General features: G+C 41.0%; 1 protein-coding gene across 1 annotated transcript in view; it reads right to left on the minus strand.

The window, feature by feature from the left end:
• Window positions 1–597: 597 nt before the first annotated feature.
• Window positions 598–20,689, minus strand: part of GUCY2F (guanylate cyclase 2F, retinal) — a 109,070-nt gene continuing 88,978 nt past the window's right edge. Inside the window, exons 13-20 of the mRNA XM_003822021.5 lie at window positions 20,520–20,683; window positions 19,538–19,730; window positions 16,120–16,294; window positions 12,816–12,914; window positions 9,748–9,842; window positions 3,780–3,868; window positions 3,599–3,687; window positions 598–691 (exon numbers count right to left, since the gene is read on the minus strand). Of these exons, the coding sequence (XP_003822069.3) occupies window positions 3,600–3,687; window positions 3,780–3,868; window positions 9,748–9,842; window positions 12,816–12,914; window positions 16,120–16,294; window positions 19,538–19,730; window positions 20,520–20,683 (903 nt within the window). The 3' untranslated portion in view covers window positions 598–691; window position 3,599. The remainder of the gene's footprint in view (window positions 692–3,598; window positions 3,688–3,779; window positions 3,869–9,747; window positions 9,843–12,815; window positions 12,915–16,119; window positions 16,295–19,537; window positions 19,731–20,519; window positions 20,684–20,689) is intronic.

Raw genomic sequence — 20,689 nt, forward strand, 5'->3', positions numbered from 1 at the left:
ATACTACCCTGAGTCCCAGTTAAATACTCATCTAGCAAGGACAATCCAATTATGTTGCCTAACTTAGGAAAAGAGACAGTGACAGTATTGGAAAGATTTTGAAAAATGAGCAATAAGAAAACAAAGAAACTTCTTAGCCTTCAGTTATCCAAACAACACAATTAACCAGACTCTTCTCCCTCTTTCTTCCTTATGCATTCCAGCCAATTGAGGTCACAATAGACTGGGATTCAGACGTATGTTTGCTGGAAGGTTTTTTTTTTCCTGGAACTAATCTTATAGTATCTGAGTTATAAATTATGTTCATTAAATACTTTCTAGAGATTAAAACGAAATGAAAAAGAAAACATACTGCCTCCTACTTTTTTTCTGTGAAAATAGAGAGCTTCTCATCTTAATCCAAGTTGGGCCTGCTACTTTGGAATGACTAAACTTGGAGGTGGCTCTCTACTCTTCCATAAGGTTCACATCTACTGCAGTTTACATTCATACGGCCTTGCTAGTGATAGCTGGGTATTGAGCAAAACTTTTAAAAATTACTTCCCAAGGTCCTGCTCACACTGGAATTAGGTCATCCTCAGAGGTGTAGTCATTCACTAATTTCTTGCCCAGGCAGAACAATTTCTTGAACTGAAGTGAGCTTTCCCATTGCCTCACCAAGAGAAGATTCAAATCCTGGAGCCCTTTGCCCCTGGGCGAGAGAAAGAGAAAACAGTAACCATACCTTATATATCCTAGGCCTTTCACAGGATTTCAATATGAATGATTCCAAGCCCCACACCACTACTATATTCCATAAACAGCTTGCAAATTGCTCAACTTTCCTGGATTGTTAAACAAATAAACATTATTACATGTGTCAGGTTTGCAAAATTAGACATTGCCATTTACAAGGGTTTTACAAATTTAACAAAAAAGAGGGCATGTTAATATACAGGTGGTCTTCAACTTACTAATGAGGTATGTTCTACACATTTATAAATCAATGATTTGGAACTTGGAGTGGCTTCCTCCATAGTAACAGTGCTATATGTGTGGTGGTCAGGTTTCTAGCCAGTCCACAAAGGCTGATTTAACCCACATGGAGCAGAGTTATACTAAAGCTCTGGTGGGAGTCCTGGGTCCTGATAGCAGAAGGAAAATGTGCTTTCTCTCCATTCGTTGAGTCCAATAAAGACTCAAAAGGTTTAAAAGAGGTGGAATCTAAGCTAACTTTTCCACCTTCATACTTATTTTTACCCTTCTTCTATTTCCCAGGGATCCACTGCTTTTGTGTTATCCCAAGCCTGCCAGTGTGACCCTCTATTCTTCAAAACTGCCAACTTCCCCATTTCTCCTTGTCCTAATCAAAATGAAACTGCCAAGTCCTCCTGAACAGTTAGCTCAGTTCACCTTCATTATGATATGGGTGATTAATTGCTTCTCACCCTCAAAAAAGCACATCTATGATTAAAAAAGGGGGCTTGTCAGCCCAAAATTAACCTCAGTAGGTGAAATTTTATGGAAAGTAACCAGATGATACAAAAACCAGGTTTGAGAAGTAGTGGATATTTGGGGACACAAGATAAGAGTTATCAGGTGACGTGTAGGGCCCTGCTTGAGAGGCAGCCCCTGTAATCACTTCACCAAAGCTGTGCCCCCTTTCATAGCAGTTTTTCTTCCTCCCTGGCCAACCCCACAGGGCTCTCTTAAAGGTTTCAAGTTTTTCCTCAACATCTCTTATGATGGTGGCAGCAAGTCAGTGGCATTCATAGGTATCATAGGTCTTTTGTAAGTTGGGTCTATCCCAGTAAGTGTCAGCCTGTAAATTCACAGAAAGTTGGAAACATTCTGGAATAGGTGGTGTTAGCAAGTAACAGCAACAGAGGAGTGCTTGGATTTAGGACAAGCCTTCTGAAATTTGTCAGGGATGTACTTCTTGGGGATTTTTGTGATTTGTATAGGCCACCAAGGCCATGTGGTCAGTTAACATGCTGATTGAAGTACATGTGTTAATGAGGCCAGGACCAGGGATGGAATCCTCTCTTGACCCAATGGCTTCAATCTGTTCCATATATCTACAGTACACAGAAGCTGGCCCTCTGTCAAGGGGTTCCAGATGAGTGAATTTACAAATGACCTAAGCAACATTCATCTGCATGTCAGGAAAGCACTACCAATCACACAGCCAATGATGGTAAGTGAGTTGCAGTATTTTCTGGTGCAAACTCCAACACATTCTTAGGAATGGATGGGTTCTTGTACAGTGCCTCCAATGCCACACTACCCTTCCAAAGGGATAAATCCTTCAAGAACTTCCAAACACTTTCCTACAGAGAGAGAGAGAGAGAGAGAGAGAGGCTAGAGAGTATGTGTGTGGATCTGTGTGTGTGTCTGTCTGTGTCAGAGGTTGTTCCTGTGTTTCCCTAATCACAGGAAAGAATGTTTCTGGAAATTGGAAGACTGTAGAACAAATCCTGGCCCCAGGTGTCAGTGAGTCAGAGGGTGATTCAGGAGGCTGCAGAAGAGCCACACACTCAATACAGAAGCCTTTGTGATGCATAAATGTTTACGACTAGTTCAGAGTACCTGTTATTGTTGTAGAAATGAAGATGCATTGGGGTTTCCTTAGGACAGAAACAGTCACAAAGAATCAACAAAGTCATCAGAGGCCAGTGGGAGAATATGAAAGTATGTGGATGCCTTTAGTAGTGGCTGCTAGAATTGTGATTATTCTGGGACGTGTTAGAGAACAAGGGAGCAGGAGTATGTGGAGATGCCTTAATGTTTACCTTAGAATCTTGTGATTTCCAAGGATATGTGGAGGGAGCAAAGTGTTTCAGGGCCAAAGTTTCCATGGAAGAGAGAATAAGAAAGCAAGATTTAAAAAAAAAAAAAAAAAAAAAGCAAACACGATAAAGAAGAGAAGAGATACTGAAAAGAGCCCAAGAACACAATGGATTCCTCAGAGATAAATACCGATAAATATGTGGAGAGAATTCTTGATAATTAGATGGTTGTTGCTGCTTCAGAATTGTACCATCCTAGTAGGGGAGGAAGGATGGGAGAAATTGTCCTGAATACAAGCCAGGCAGTCAAAGAGTAGCCAGTCTTATTTTGGTTGGCAAAATTGATCCCTTGAAAGGGATCAGGCAGTGCCTCCGGAGGAAATGACATAAACATCCCCTCCAAGGTGGTCTTGCCAACAGATCCCAGGAATAGCCGGTAGTCCTACTGCTATTGCCTAGACAGATGTAAGTCTCTAAAGATCTGATGTGGCTCACCATGTGGCCCAGGTGCTCAACAATAAAAGAGACAGGTGTACCTGCCTGTTAATTGGATAGCAAGGCCAGCTTTGTTAGCATTCAAATATGTTGTCAGGGCAAGAGGTAAGGGTCTCTCTCGGGCCAGGGCAGACAATTTCCCACAGGTGCAGCTCACCCTGCAGCAGGCCTCCCCACAACAAGGTTTTCACCCATTTTATTAGAGCTTGGAAATTCTCCAGCTCCATCACACTATGCCAACAGAGTATAGGCTGACACTGGCACGCATGCCAAAGGAAGCCCCAGATTTGAAAATTTGGCAAGCTGCTGTGCTCTGTTTTCCTCCTGGCCATTACCTTATGGCTTGTTTCTCACCAACTGCCTTTCTGCTTTTCTTCTTTGGAAGGCTGCAATCTCCACTGGTTGCAGGCCATGGCCCACTTGCCTGCAGGGCAGGGGAGACATCAAATAGGTAGTGAAGAAAGTGTGGCAGAGTATGGCATAGGAAGACTCCAATTAAATGTGAACTCCACTTACCCATCTTTGTCCACTGGTGGGGGCACAGGAAGGGGCTTCATGAAGCCTTTTTTCCCAATCAGCCAGAAGGTTTCCTCTGTGCCTTTGCCCTTATTATAGAAAACATAAAAAATCTTAAGCCTGCTATAATCAATTTTCCAAAAGAATATAAGCATTCAGGTTGGCTCAGAAATTGCCTCACCACTCCCTGGAGTCTTCCTCCCTACGGGGCTGAGCCAGAGCAGCCAGATGAAAAGTGAACACTATATCAAGCTGTCATCCAGATGTTTTGTCTACCGCCACCATACAGCTTCATCATTGGGAATGTGGATGTTTGGCTTGACAGCAACCAAATGTCTGGATGCTCAGTTGAAGATTTTGCTTATCATTTGTGCCCTGATCTTTTGGCATTAGGTAAGCCATTGTCTTCTGTATCTAGAGTACCTATATTCAGATTCTACCTACCCGCTTACCCTCTCATTCAATGGCTCTCACCAAACCCAAAAAGAGAGTAGAAATGGAAAACAGGCTGTTAAATTTTAAGCCTAAATTATCCTGGCTATTTTGAGAGGTCTACATTTGTGCAGTGTTCTTTTCTTCCAGCCAAGGGACTCTTACAGGTAGGGTAAGACCCCAGGTTGGCCTCCATCTATAGGTCAGTTACTTGGTTGTCAAGAACCATAGGTCTCAGAAGAGAAAAGTAGTGTAAACTCAAGCTAGTCACCCCAGGGCCTGAGTGATGACCTCAGAGGAGTCAAATTTTCTGCCTCTGTTCTGCCTTTCTCTCTTTCCAGTAAACTTTCCTCTCAATGTGCTTCTCTCTCCTCCTTTCAATTCTCTTTCATCTGTTCTCTCATTTCCTCTAATCCATAAGAAAAAAATGTGTTTACCAAGACTGAGAAAAGTAATGGGATGTGTTTCCAACTCATTAATCTGAAATATGGTCTCACTCACAGCAGCTCTCATTTGGAGCAGTTCTGAATTGTTTAACTTAGAAATTCCAATTAGATTTACCCCTTTAAATATCAAGTCCACTGTTCCCTATTTTATATCACATATTTTTATCCCTTAACAATAATGACAAAAACCATAATAATTAGCACATTTAATTGGAGAATCTCAAAGCATTTTGCAAATATTTGATTCAAGGCTTGAACAAGCCTTCTATGAGGCAAGTAGAAAGAGCATACCACTATAGTCCAACCTCCATTAACTGGCATCAGACTCTCCCTAAGCCTCAAATAGTTCAAATAATTGGACTATTTGAGCCCACTCTGTTTTCAGAAGAGGTAAGCAACTTGAAAATATATTCCATCACTCATTCTTTCATTTATTCCACTCCTCCTGTACTAGGGCTGGGAATACAGAGATGGCTCCGTCCTTAAGGAACTCACAGTACAGTTAAACACAACCATTAGGCCATGTTATAGGTTCTAAACACATGAAGCCCAACTCCTCTGATTCCAAAGCTTTTTCTTTTTACACAGTACCTAGTGTAGTGTCTTATACAGACAGTTGCCCAGTAAATAATCAGACTGTTTCATTAATTGAAACTCTCAGCCCTTGTGCACTTGGAATACTCAAGACACCACTGGATCTTATTTTGGAAAAACATGCTATTAAAGTTCAAACTCAAGGGCCCCCCACCCTCAGCCATATTTGACTGTTTGTCTTGAGATCTAGAGGCTAACAGAACAGCATGCCAATCCCCAAGGGAGCTTTGTAGAGGGATTGTCCAAAGATTTGGGTGGGTCTTAGGACACACTGGGATGCCAAAACTAATGGCTGCAAAAGAGGATAGAAGTGTTATGGACTCAGGCAAGCTTCCAAATCAAAGAGTATGCAGGGGAGCTCCAGGGGCTCTCTGAGGTTTTGGAGTCCATCCAAAAGAATTCTTAGAATCCCAGTTCTCTGTTTACCTACCTGACTTCCACAATTTTGCTAAAGGGAGAAAAAGAGAGAAAACAAGTATGGCAACAACTAAAGCCTGAACCAAACTCTTTGACCCAATATCAATCCCCAAGCAGTCCTAGAGATCCCCCATATAAGAGCATCTTACTTTGGCATGATGCTTATGAGACATTTTGGTATCTCCTATCTTATTTAATCCTCACAAAAATCTGGAATGTAGGTTAATTATTAATCTCATTCTGCGAATGGGGACACTGAGATTCCTGGAGATTAAATGACTTGTCAATAAATAGGCACAGCTGGGACTTGAAACCAGCTCTACTAGACACCAAATTTTAAATGCTCTTCCTTCCATACCACAAAGCTTCTCCAACACACTGGAGTCAAAAGGCAGATCTAGAGGCCAAAAAGCAACTATTGGGAAATTTGAAGCTTGTGAGATTAATGAGCTTCCTGATAACCACAAGTCAGATGAGGCCTCTATGTGGACAAACGAAAGCACAGAGAGAGGGTGAAATTACTTGTCTGATGTCAGACATTAAGTCAGTGATGGGGCAAGAATCTGAGGCAAAACTTTCTGACCTTCATGGATCTGTCAGTACAATCTCACTATTTCTTAATTGCTGGTGTGTGTGCAGGTGTGTGCTCATAGACATGCTCATACACACACTGCTTGTGTGTGTATGCTGGGGTTGGGATATGAGTGGGAAAGACTGGGGAAAATAAAACAAATACTAATACTTAGGAACCTGAGAACCAAATACTGTTTAACCCCAGAATTCAAAGACAAGTTCAGAAAGTGCCCACTTCTAGAATGTAAATTAGTACAGCCATTATGGAAAACAGCATGAAGATTCCTCCAAAAAGTTAAAGTAGAATTACCATATGATCTAGCAATTCCACTTCTGGGTATTTACTCAAAATATTGGAATCAGTCTGTCAAAAAGATATCTGCACTCCCATGTTCATTGCAGCACTAGGCACATTAGCCAAGTTATGGAATTAACCTGTTTATCAACAGATGAATGGATAAAAAAAATTTAGTGTATACATACAATGGAATACTATTCATCCTTTAAAAAGAAAGAAATTCTATCACTTGTGACAACATGAATGGAATTGAAGAATATTTGCTAAGTGAAATAAGCCAGGCACAGAAAGGCAAATACTGCATGTTTTCACTTATATTTGGAATCTAAAACAATTGAATTAATAGAAGCAGAGAGTAGAATGGTGGTTACAGAAGCCAAAGGTGGGTGAAATGAACAGATGATGGTGTAAGAACACAAAATCTGTTCAGTTAGGAAGAATATGTGTGATTTTTTCAGCTCTATTGCATATCATGGTGAATATAGTTAATAATGCTGTACATTTCAAAATCACTAAGCGAATGCATTTCAAATGTTCTCACCACAAAAAAAAAATGTTAAGTATTTGAGGTGATGGCTATGTTAACTAGTTTGATTGAATTATTCCACATTGTATTAATAAATCATAACATCACTTTGTACCCCATAAAGTACACAATTATTAATTGTCAGTTTACAATAAAAAATTACAAAATATTTTTAAAGTATCCACCTCTGGCAACAACATAAACTGGCTGAAGAGCAGTCATTTGAGAAAGTCTCCCCAGAATGTAAATCTACCTAAAAGTTTCTGGTAAATACAGCTGATAAGCCTAGATATATACAAAAATCTCAGCAAGGAGCTCCACACTTGTCAGAAAAATAGTGACTGAAACAGGACTCATGTACGAGAAAAGGTAATACAGTGACTTATCACTAGCCCACCAGGAGAGAAATATTGAAAAAGTAGAACTGGCCAGTTAGGCATTGATAATTTGTTGCCTGTATAGTACAAGAGGGGCTTGAAGTGGGCAATGGGCAGTGGGCCCAAGAGGCTGAGCTTCTCATCTCTAAATGAGTCCTCCCCCAAGCTACTTCAGCTTCGTCACTTTGGTCTCTTTCTTTGTAACCTCAACCCGAAATAACGTAAAGTGTCATCAACCTAGTGGAGGAGATGGCGTGGAGGGAAGAAGGTTCTTACTGGATATAAACCTTGAGCCCAAGAGAAAAGGCTTTAATGGAGGAATTTCAAACATCAGTCAGCTGGAAGGAAAAGACATTTCTAGCCATCAACTTTGAAATCACACCGGGCTCACCATCAAATGTGATATTTCTGCCCCATGTACTGGAGCAACTCTTGCTTCCAGTAGCACAGAGTGGATGAGGAGTGAAAATATTGAATCAGAATTTCTGAAGTGTGCTGGCGACATGGTCTTATTGGGGGTATATTGCATGTCCCTGGTGGACCAGAAACCCCATGTGCCCCAGCCCTTATGATGCAAAGTACAACACCTGTTTCTGCTGGGGAGGTAGAGGGTACAGACACAGAAAGGATCTCTCCTCCTCTCCTGACCTTTCCTTGGGCCTTACTTCCTCTCCTCTTCCTTGTTCCCATTGCCCCTTCCTTTCCTCTGAGGCGCCCTCTTCTCTTCCCTCTTAATGTCTCCTCCTCATAAGGACCCTGCCACAACAATAATCCAGGCCCAATGTGGCATCAGAGAAAGGCTCTTCTTCCAACTTGCTGTGAAATGTTCCCAAATTCCCTGGGGTTGGGGAAACCATGAAGCTGCAAAGGGCCCTTTTGAAGTTAAGTCCTGATTTTGTACTTGAAACACCCAAAGATGTGAGTGCTCCTGAATTGAACTTGTGGGACAATAAAAACCATTGGGACAGGGATGCATTTTCGTTTTTCAGTTTCAAAAGTGGCAACCCTTCAGCTTTTAAATGAGGGGTCTCTGCCCAGCAATGCAGAGGAAAAGGTCTTCAGGAAACCAAGCTGCATTTCTACTCCTCTGTTGAAATATGACAGAATGTATAGAAGGATCACAAAAGCTTTGGACAGTTAGATTCGCTGCCCAAGTAATATCCCTGTCCCCAACATTTTACTGTCTGAGTTCTCTGCAAGAGGTGGGAAAGAAGCCTCTGTCCCCTTGTAAGTGACTCATCCAACCTCCTGGAAGATACTAATGACCTATTGGAAGGAAAAAACTAGGACTAGCCATAGGAGGAAGTTGTCAACTAGAGTTAGACCTTCCAAACTTTAACGTCTGAAATCTAGCCACATGTAACTTGCCACTGTTTAGAAAAGGAATGCCAAAGTCAGAAGCTAATTGTGCATCACTTAGTGCCCTGCTCTTGCTTTGCCCAAAAATAGTCACTGAGAAAATCATCTTTATGCAGCATGGTGTCATGGAAAGGTCACTAAAAAGAAGTCAGGCTTCCTGAGTCTTGACCTGATTCTGCTATCAGTTGACTGTGTGACCCTGCTCAAACTACTTCACCTCTCTGGACCTTGGTCTTCATCTGAAAATGAGGGAGTTAGATTATTATATCACTGAGCTCTCTTACAACTGGGTCAACCAGTGGTCTTTGGGTCATTCAGAAATAGATAAATAGAACGCAGTGGAAATGGCAAAAAAAGAAAACTAAAGTTATTCTAATCCTATATCTCAGGTCTAGTGATAACTCTAACAGGGAAAAAGGGGCTACAAAATGTTTGCCTTTCATAGAAACTGACTTTGTTCCTCCTGGTTTCTTAGGGAAAGAAAAAGTCTCTCTGCAAATAGTGTGCCAATGGGTGCCTTTCACCCAGGAAGGGTGGCCACTGAGAAAGTGAATAGAAAATCCAAACTCACAATTACTATGGCTTATTGAACAATGTCTGGCACTGCCAAAGAGTGAAAAAATGTAGGTTAGAAAATGTAAATAATAGTGCAGCTCATTGGAAAGCCAAATTCTGTGCAGTTCTTTAAGAGAGAAAGATACAACTTACAGTCTGAAAAATGCAGAAAAAATCTCAATACTCCTCCCCACTGTAGCCATATTTTAAAGAGAAGAAAATTGAGGCAAAATGGAGCAATCTTTTGGGAACCCCAAATGGGGCTGAAGATTCTGCCCAAGTTATAGCTCTGAGTCTCAGACTCCCAGGTAAACTCTTTCAGCAGACCATGACCTCTCCAGAAGCAGGTGTATCCAAGTAGTCTGGCTCAAAAAACAAAAAGACATTATACCTTGAGCTCTGTTCTTCCTCGAAGCTCCACTTCATAGCCCTCACTCAGATTTTGAAGAATTGTAACAGTGCTGAGACTGACATGAATGCGATAAGCTGCAAAAGAAGGAGAGACATGATTTGGGCTCCTTTCTCACTGGTAAAATTAATGAGAAAATGTCAATGTAATAAATGTCTTCACTTGTAAATGAACTAGACCATTAGCAACGTCCTGAGAGAGGTTTACTTAGGGTTTCACAAGAGGAGGAGAGGGAGTGATGGCCTTCTTCACCAGGCCGAAATAAGGCATTAGTTGTAGCACCTATCAGCCTCCTAGACACTATCTTAAATGAAAGGCCATGCAATAGAAAGGTGTTAATTTAGCTCAAAGGTTGAGATGGAGAAACCAGCATCTACTGTGCTCTCAGCTGAAACGTGACGTCATTTGAAGAAAGCTTGACTTCAGCAGCTTCTTTCACAGGCTGCTACTATGGCTGAACTCTCATGTTTTACATATCTTAAGAGGCAAAAGGATGTCTTTTCCATATGCATTCTTACAACTCTCTCTCAACATTGCTATACTTAAAAATAAAACATCAATGAGAAATATCCCAAGAACTCTTTCAACAGACATTTTATGAAGACTGTACATTTATAGCTGACGTTTGGGTGGGGGCACCTAGCTGTGTTTACACATGAGTGTACTATTTTCTAACCAATGATCTCAATCTGGGATAAGAGATTTACATAGGGAACTGCCACGTTAAAATTTTATTTAGAACCTAAGGGTAATTATTTGATTAAGAATAATCACTTGTTCACTCAGGTAAGATCCTTGACATTTCTAAAACTGTCACCCTATGAAGTGAGACCTTGTTGAGGTTGAGTCTTAAATAAAAGTCCAAGGCTAGTTTTCACACATGCTTGAGAAAATCATTTTTTTTTAAAAAAAAAAAAGCTGATTACAACCTGAGTAGGAAGGCATGGCGGGAGAGAACTGCAAGGAGTTTCTGTTGTGTATACTCACAGTGACTTTCTTTCTCTTGATAGCTCAGTACTGTTGTTTGTTTGTGTCTTCCTCATTAACTCATGATCATCCAAAGCCCTTACTCAAAAAAGGTTGTCCTATTCCTCAAATACACATGCCCAGCCAGTATATTCCTAGCCAGTCCTATGTGTGCATCCCACAAGCATCTGGTCTTCAGGGAGCCTTTCAGTAGAGTAATCTTGATGGTAGGGAACACACAGCTTAAAAGAGAGATAGCTCATACCAACCACCATCCACTTGTATGGTAGGGAGAATCACTCCAGGACTGGGTCACGAGTCACTTCCATTCCAGAATCTCAGTGGTTTCAACTGAGCACAAAGGAGATATTGATGAAATAATTTTTTTATTAATAGATATGTGACATGTCCTGATTTCATATCCAATGTGAGGAGAGGCTACCTCTCTACAGATCTCCATTCAGTTGTGGAGCTTAATGTCATATTTGGGTCATAGTCATTAGCTTTTAGAAAAGCACATTAACCAGCTCCTTTACCACAGAGAGCACACGCGTATACTTCTTTGTATGCTTCACAATAACTTCCTTGCACAGTCAGTGCTTAATAAACACCTGCTGTGGGTGATTCACTCCATTTTCTTCGTTCTAGCTGATCACTGGGCAAGGTGCTGTCTACATCTCAAAATTCAATTTCTGGTCTCAACTTTGTATTTCCAACGTGAAATGTGTGGAGTTTTCCCTGGTTCAGACCAGAATATGACTTCAGCCTTCTATAAGCTTACATCAGTCCAGAATACTGTGCCAAATCTGCATTGCAGTTCCATGATAAATTTCACTTCATCTTGGGTTGCACTTCAAGAGTAAAGTCATATGCAAAGTCATATTAATGCAGCAGTTCCTGGATGACTACTTCCATGGCCTCTGCCATATCTAAGGAGTTTGAAGACTTTCCCAGATGTCAGAAAATTTATTCTGACAACAGCTTCTAAGTTCCATACTGCCTCCTTAATCATGGCAGCACAGGCTAGATTGACTAAGACTGGACCCGTTGTGTAAGCCTGTTTCTACACATGAGTGATGAGAAGTGGGGTCAGACAGGGCACCACCCACTGTGATACAGTCCACCATAACATCAGGGACTAGTTTGAGTACAGTGCTGAAGCTTGGGAAGAACTCGTCTTGCCAGAGTTAAGCCCTTCTAAGGGCTTAAGTGGTTTCTTCCCTTTTTTGGTACAAAATCCATGAAAAATGAAAACTGCATATAGAATTTAATGTTATTCTCTATGCTTTTCCTATAGTAGCATAAAAAATGCTTTGCTCAACCATGATATAAGCAAAAGGCACATTGTGATTCTGTAGTGGTAGTAAATAACCGAGTAAGAGTTGAGCCAGCATCTTACAAACAACAGACAAATGGCATATGGTTTGTACAGTTTTCTTTTCAAAGAAGCAGAGAAGAAATGGCATCTTTGATAGTATGTCTGTTTTGATAGAAGCTAAGGGTTTTATATACAGGGAAGTTGCAATAAATTCAGAATTCCAAGCTACTTGGATTGAGGGATTATTGCTAGCTAAATTGTAGAGGCTATTTGATGAAGCCAGAACTCCTGGGGTCCTAACTGGTTCAAAAAGGGGACTGCAACAGCAAACAGCAGCCAACTGGGAGGCAGCTGGCTTCAGTGCGTCTCCACAAACTAGTTGAAAAATGGAAAATATCAGTCCCTTATGTAGTTCTTTTCTCAACATGACTCCCACAAACCCACAAGCCCGGCCAATTTTTTTCTTTACCCAAAATACTATTTTAGTTGTTTTTATCAAATTGAGTGGCTGTTTTGGTGTCACTTAGCTACAGCTTCATTTCTAGAGAAAGAAAGGTACATGTTCAGTCCAACATCACCCCCTACTGGTTTGCCATTAGAGACCAGGAAAATGCGTGATAAATCTTAATCTTCTCAAATTATCTTTTATTTTTCTTTAAAACATTGAAACATCAAGTACCCTGCTCTCTTTCACCTCTCTGAAGAATAATCACCTTCTCAATAGCAGAGTGGTGCCATCCTATCCATCTCTCTATTAGGTACTCACGTAAGCCTGTAGATTCCATCCGAGAAGCTGTGTTCACAGTGTCTCCAAACAAGCAGTATCTGGGCATGGTGAGGCCCACCACTCCAGCAACAACCGGCCCTATAGAGTATCAGGGGGTTGGAATTACAGTCAACAGGTATGCACCCAATGCTAATAGAGGAATAGTGCAAAGAGGAAGGAATGTATCTTTGTAAAAGAATAAAAGTTGCCATGATATAGCTCTGTGAATCTGAAGAAAGACATAATGAGTAGTGAACTCTTTGCCCTAGAAGAAAGCAAATTTATAACAATGCAGACATGACTGCCCTTCTGATTTATACCTTTGTTCCACGTAACAGTTACACCTGAGATGCTTATATTTGTCAACAGGGACAAACAAGTATCAAACCCAAACCAGAAAGGCCTGGGCAGGGACTCAGGGTCCAAACATGTTTGTTGTAAGAAAAAAAATGTGACTTTTTCTTGTGCCTTAGGGTTGGAAGAAAGGCTTTCATGGGTTTATCTGGTTCCCAAACTGTGTCTATCAAGAGAATTATTCTAAAACATTTCAAAAATCTGAAAACAAATAGAGCTGACTTTCAATTATCTGTGTTGGGGCATGGAAAAGCAGTATGTATATATAATCAAAGGATATTTTGCATTTAGAATTTTTTGTTCTTACATTTTAATATGGCTGTGTTAAGTGTTCAAGGTAATTGAGAAAACTTCAGCAGCCGTACTGAAAAGTCAGTTTGGGAGTATCCAGAAAGTTCTTCACCTTCAACTTTCTGGTTTCTGCTCTGATTTTGTTTTCCTAAAAAGAGATGGGGGTCTCACTATATTTCCCACGCTGGTATCGAACTCCTGAGCTCAAGTGATCCCCCCACCTCGGCCTCCCAAAGTACTGGGATTACAGGCATGAGCCACCATGCCTGGCCTTCTGCTCTGTTTTTACGGCTAGGCACCAAGGGGAATAAAAAAGAAATGTAACACATAGTCTCAGTTCTCCAGGAATTTATAGTCTAATTGAAGAGAAGATACTATCAAAGAGGAAGCAATTAAGCAGTAACCCAAGACAACATATGGCTGAGGCAAGAAGCACAGACAGAGGTGCTATAATAACTCAGAAAATGGGACGAGGTGCTTATTAGGACCTGACTCAATCAAGAAGGGTCCAGTGGAGAAGGTAGGATTTGATCTAGGTCTTGATGGGTGAGTAGGATTTGAACAGTGGAAAAGGGACATAAATCAAAGGCTTGTGGTTGGGATTGTACAGGGAATTTGGGAAGCTCTTAGAGACAACAGTCTGCCTAGTTCACATGGCTCACGAGAAACTGGAGACAAGGTTGGATTAAGTGGGTTGTACAAGATGGAGGATCTTGAACCACTAGAGAATTTTGAGCAAGGAATTGCATGATCTTTTTTCTCAGATCAGTGTATAAAATGCATTGAAAGGGGAAAATGTAAAACCAGGAAAACCCTCCAGATGGCTGCTGCAGTAATCCCAGCACAAAGTACTCAAAAGGAGGCAATGATAAGAAGTGGATGGCCATGAAGAAGTAATAAGAGAGACGTAAAAGAATCAACAGATTTATTGGCTGTCTGATTGACAACCATGAGAAAATTGCCATGAGCTTGTGAGTTTATGCTGATTTGTGGGAAAAGATGACTTGAAGTTTTAAATATGTTAAATTTGAAATAATGGTGAACCCTACAAGAAGAGGTATGCTGAGGGGGGTTGGAAATGTGAAACTGAAGCACAAATGACAGATGAGGGCTTTTCTCTAAAAGAAAAAATCAAACACCTGCTATGTGCTAAGAACTCTGGATACAAACATGAGTAAGATATGCTTCCTGCCACCAAGGAGCTTAAAGCCTAATGGAAGGACAGACAAGGAAACACAGATTATGCTGATGACTATGAGAAGGATGGATGGTAAGAGGCAAGAGTGGAAGCAAGAAGATGCTATTGCAGTGATCCAGGCAAGAGATCTTGGTGTCCCAGGCTTGGGTTGTGAGAGTGAATAAGAGACAAGAGAGATCAATAAATATTTAAAAGGTAAAGAGTGTTCAAGACTTAGTAGTTAGTTGAACGTTAAAGGTCAGAGTAAGGGAGGAGTCAAAGAGAATGACTCTCAAGACTAACTGGAGTAACTAGGTCAATGGTGGTACCACCAACTGAAATAGAGAATAAATATAAGAAGAGCAGGAAGTTTGTATGGGTAAAAAAATAATTGTTTTAGATGTGTCGAGTCTAAGGTCCATGTGGAACATTCAGGTGGGCATATCGGCAGGAATTTTGATATAGAAGGCTGAAGCTTAAGGGAGAAGACTGCACTAAAGCTGTGGAGTTGGAAGTCATCAGCGTACAAGTGGTAGTTAAACCACAGATATGAATGAGATCACCCATGAGAGTATGTAGGAGGAGAAAAACAGTGGATCCTGACAGAACACTGGAGAAGACCAATATAAGGGACAATTAGAGACAAAAGGAATTATCAGACAGTGGTAGGAAATGAAAGTCAGGTTGCTGTGGGTTGAGTAATAAATTAGAGGTGAGACATGCAGACAGCAAAAAGATCACAAGACTGAGAGCTTTGCAGAAAATGTTAGAGAACAGGAAGAGTCAAGAGAACCAGTAAATAAAGTGAAAAGCAGCATTCACAGAGTGAGGAGCATGTCATAAAAGCCAATTGAGGAGCATTTTAGGGAGGCTTGTCATGAATTCCTGATGCTGCAGAGGTAAAGGCAGACAAGGACCGGGGAAAGTGGTGAGAACTGAAGTCAGATTGCAAAGGGGCTAAGGAGGGAGTGGACAGTGAAGAAATGGCACAGTGGATGTCATTCATTTTTTTAAAGAAGTTTGGTAGGAAAGGGGTGAAAAGGATGGGGGAAGGAAAGGAGCCTAGAAGAGCAGAGCAGAGAGAAAAAGGTGGGGAGTGGATACAGAAGCAAGAGGAGCTAGTAGGTAATGAATGTGGGAGGAAAATAGTTCAGAAGTAGGGATTTTAATTAATTAAATGAATTATCCTAACTACAACATATACCTGTTGATCTTGTAGCATAGTCAAACATGGAAATATTGCCTCTAACCAAAATGGTAGATTAAAAGAGTTTAGTACCTGGAACAAGGAGCTGCTGCCCACTGTGTTAGTGCAGGTACTGGGAGGAGAGTAAACTTGGGTAGGCATAAAGGAATTATGCAGCCCGGACACCTGGATAATCCGGTGGCCAGGAATCAGGGGAGAGCTATCTTTTTCCCTTTCTTTTTTAGTCTTCCTAGAGGCGCATGAGAATGTTTCCTCTTACTTTAACTGGTTATTACCTGAGTGAAGGCCAATTCGAATTCGAACCGGCACTTCTGGCATGTGCCGCATCTTGAAAGTGCCCACAGAGCTCAGGATATCTAAGGACATGTTTGCAATCTCAGCTGCATGCCTACTGCCATTCCTCTTTGGGAGGCCTGAAGCCACCATGTAGGCATCTCCAATGGTCTCCACCTGGGAATTAGGAAAAATAGAATTAGCAAACAACTTATTTGTGCTTCTTTTTAGCACAGAGCTGTAAGGGTATAATGGAGGCCAGGTGGTCTTGTTGTAAAGTGAGAAAGGCAGAGAGGGACTGTCAATGATCCACAAGTCTGGCTGCATGTTAGAATTGCTTAAGGAGCTTTATTAAAAATACTGAAGTCTAGGCCCCACACCAAGAGATTCTGAAATAAGTGTAGCTACATCACAGGCTCCTGATTGACCTTAGAAAAATACCAGGCTCTGAGACATTTGGGGAGAAGAGAAAAGGGAGATTTCTGGGACTGTCCCTAGGGTGTCCATGGGGGAGCATCTTAGGAGAAAGTGCCTATGATGCTTCCCAGCAAATGTTTCTATAGATTATTTGGGGTAAATAAGCTAGGGTAGCCTTAAGGAAAATATAGGGAAGGGGAAAGGAAGAACATTCCCTCTCCTTTGCCTTGCTAATACGATGAAGTTAGTTTTGCAGGCCTATTGGTATGAGAACTGAGTCTCTTTCCACCAGTTACCTCCTCCTCTCCTACTGCTACCTCCCTGAGGAGCAGCAGTACTGGCCCTCAACTGCTTTGCAGGGGACGGTTAGGGCTGGACACTTGGAAATAAAGCCAAATCTATGTTCCTCACCTTCCCCACAGAAGTGTGCTCACTCTTTTAGATAACCAGTAAGTTGAAACTTTTTGGGTAAATCCAAAAAATAACTAAGCTGAAGGGACTTTTTATGAAATGCGCCAGTCAGACTGTGTTACTACAAGTTTGAATCCAGTTAAAACCCATGTGTTCCCAGAGAACTGTACTCACAGAATACAACAGTTAAGAACATGAAACTCTGAAGTTATACCATCTTGATTAGCATTTAAGATTCAACACTTACAAACTGTGTGGCCATGGGCAAATCACTTAATCTCTCTGTACTTCAGTATCCTTATCTGTAAGATAGTGATAATGATAGTAAAAACTTCGTAGGGTTTTCTAAGGAATAAATAATTTAATACATGTCAAAGCATTTAAAACCTGCCTATTGGATGATACTATATAATTAGTTCAAACTATCACCATCATCATCATCAACATTATCATCATCATCATTATCAAATAGGTACGTCTTGAAACCAGCCCTGGAACTGTGGGTATGATTCAGCTCCAGAGAAAGAAGTTTAGCAATCAGCAATAGGCTCCTCATCATGAATTACTATAGCCAATAACAATAATCCTTTCAATCTATAGGACTTTCTGCCTCAACATGTTTCCATCCAAGGTCTCCCTTACCTTGTGCAATTTGAGGAAAGGATACCTGCCCTCAGATAGGCATGCCAGCCTGCACACAGGAAGAAAGGATTACAATGTAAATGCTACATGCAAGGGGAAGTCAGTGGCTGGCCATTATCAGAGATTAGTTGTTGACCCTTTAGCTTTGATGAGTCAGTCACCCAGGAGGCCCCAAGGATATGGATGAGGAGATTAGAAGAGCAGGGAGTATGGGCATGCATGGTCTTGGTGTACAGACTGCTGTGGAAAATTGTGGGTTGTGTCAGTCAACACAAGGATGCTGAGGGAAAAGGAGGTTTAGAAAAGGGTGCGATTGGGATGCATATAGTGGCAGGACAACTGAAACTGAATCACTAACTTCATAATTCTACAGTAGCCTTCTCACTTCCATTTCAGATTATCAAGTACCAGGGGAGGTGATTCAAATTTTACAGGTAAAGAAAATAAAAACACAAATGAGTTCGGTCATTTGCTGCTGGTTCAATTTTTATTTCCTTTGCACTGTGCTGTTTTTAATAAATAGGGCTGAAAAAAATAAATTTCATTTTTGGATTTATATAGCCCTGCTCTGTTCTGAGAACAGCCCATTAACTCCCTACTGCAACCATTAAGTACCAAAATATCTAATGGCCTATTGCTAAGACCCCCAACAATTGTCTGAACAGAATCAGCTGGATTGATTAAACCAGTAGCTGTGTTACAGCCCACGCTGAATCATCTTTGATTTTAGTTTCAACTGAATTAGCTTTCAGTGATTTGTTTTTCTCTTCAGGCTGCTTGAGTTCAACAAGTTAAGACAGGTACTCTGATTCCATGGATTTTTCCTGCATCGTGGTTTCCATGTGTGCTTCTTGATTAGCTTGCAGCTCCTGCTGATTGACAGGTATGATGTTTATTTCTGAGCCCTATTTAGGTGGCTTGGCCTAGCCCTGAGGCTCTCTATCTGACCTGAAAAGGCCCTGTCTAATCTGAGATAAACACACTTTCTTGTGTGTGATTTGAGAGCTAGAACATTTCAGACTACTGTGAAGAATCCAATGAATGGAGCTACTCATTCTCCAGCTCTACTTTGGTCCTGGGACAGAGAAGCTGTCTAAAGTTTAGGATGCCTGGGGCATCTTTCTCCATCAATAAGACAAGTATCCATGATGCAGACAACGTAGAAATGTCCCTGCACAGCTATGAGATTTTTAGTCATTTTTGCCTAGAGACAAGACAACATACGTAAAAAAAGGTAAGGAGGCATGGCATCAAAATTAGTCAATGCAGTCATTTTGCAAACTCTAATAGAAAGAGTGAAAATTCAAAGTCTGGAGGAGTGAGAGAAGGTGGGAACAGGGGCTTGCCACCCCACAATTAATCACTTCCCCAGACCTCAGACCAATAGGCAGCTTTTCGGTTACCCTGTAGCAATCCCAAAGAGCCTCAAGTCTAATATTTCCCTGCTATAATGTCAAGTTCTCTCCATATAAAACAGTACCTGAAGGAGGAGACCAAATTTTTATAGCATGTATTAGATCTACACAAACCTTACCAAGATGAACTCTGTAGCAGTCACCACCTATGGGCAAAACACCAATACTTCCTCTTTATCCCCTTCAGTGCCTAGTACAGTACTGCCTACACTATTAGTACTCAGCCACTGATGTGCAATAACTCTCTTGGTCCCAACATCTTCTTAGTCCCAATTCTAGAAAAAAAGTTCAAAAGAAATCTGACTGGCAATCTTTTGCTGGGTTCGAAAGTTGCTATTTTGTAAATTGGGAAATTACATGCATTCTACCTGGCTCTCATTTCCAGTGATATACCAATGGAAGGGGTGTACTATTTAATTTGTTATTCCTAAATAACAATATTCCATAAATTTTATTCTTCAATTTTGGAATATATATGGATGGGCCTTATATAAAAATTTCACTATGGAATATATTTTCCTGCTAATTAACCTACCTTGTAGACATCATGACTGCCAATTATTGCATCAAAGAGTGTGTACAGGTCATTCAGAAGATCCACAACCTCAATGGGCTCACTCATGGCTGAAATGGTTGTGAAGCCCACAATGTCGCTGAAGTACAAGGTGACCAAGTCAAAGCCCTCAGGTTCAACTGTGCAGCCCTTTTTGAGAGATTCAGCAACAGATCTGAAAAGCAGACACAGCTATTCCTAAGATGACACTGGTCCCCCTTCATGCCACATACACCTGCTAAAAATACACCAAATAAACCTCTAAAAATCACTGCTAATAAATGATGAGGAAGAAAGTGTTACATGGGTGAAAACATTAATTCGTTCATTTATTCTACAAATAAGTGTTAAGTGCTTACAATCGGTCAGGAACTGTGCCAGGTGCTGGAATACAGCACTGGACAGACCTGGTCTGTGCCTTCATGTGGAGGTTTTTCATCTCTCTATACTTCTAACTCAGACCCCTGGGGAATGCTCCCAGGCGATTGCCCTTTCATGAGGCTAGTTTCCTTAATTATCTCCTAGAAGATCATGTTACAACATAATAAGTAAGGTGCCCTGGAAAACTTGGAAACTGTAGCAACAGATAAGGTTTTCAGCTAAGAGAGGAAAGACCTGGAAAAACGACCTTGCTACTTTCCTCTAGGAGCTCAAAGAACTGCTTTCTTTTAATCGGTCAACCTCCTAGCAAAGTCACGAAGTGACACACAGAAAAAACAAGGCACAAAAACTTAAATGACCAGCATGATCTACAGGTAGTGGAAAATTAGGATGTGTGCTCTGCTCCCTTGGTTTCCAATTTTACTTTGATTTAAAGGTGTGACTAAAGCCCACTAGGAGAAGAGAAGGTGCAGGACAAGGGGAGGCAGCAGTTAGTTGATGGGTAATTTTTTCTTTCTCTCTTTTTTTTTTTAACAGAACACACTGTTATAAGGATTCACACTCCTCAGGTGTTCTCACATACGGTGGTAGCATCTGTGTTAGAAGCTTTTCCGTTTTCTGTTTTTCAATTTCCAGCTCTTCAGTCCGCTCCCGAATCAAATCTTCCAAGTTGCTAGAATATTGCTCCAACATCCGAAGCATAGAATCAATAATATTGGTCTTCTTCCCTTTATTAAAAGTTTTAAACTGGAA

This window comes from Pan paniscus, chromosome X (genome assembly GCF_029289425.2).
Source record: "Pan paniscus chromosome X, NHGRI_mPanPan1-v2.0_pri, whole genome shotgun sequence".
Taxonomy (NCBI): Eukaryota; Metazoa; Chordata; class Mammalia; order Primates; family Hominidae; genus Pan; species Pan paniscus.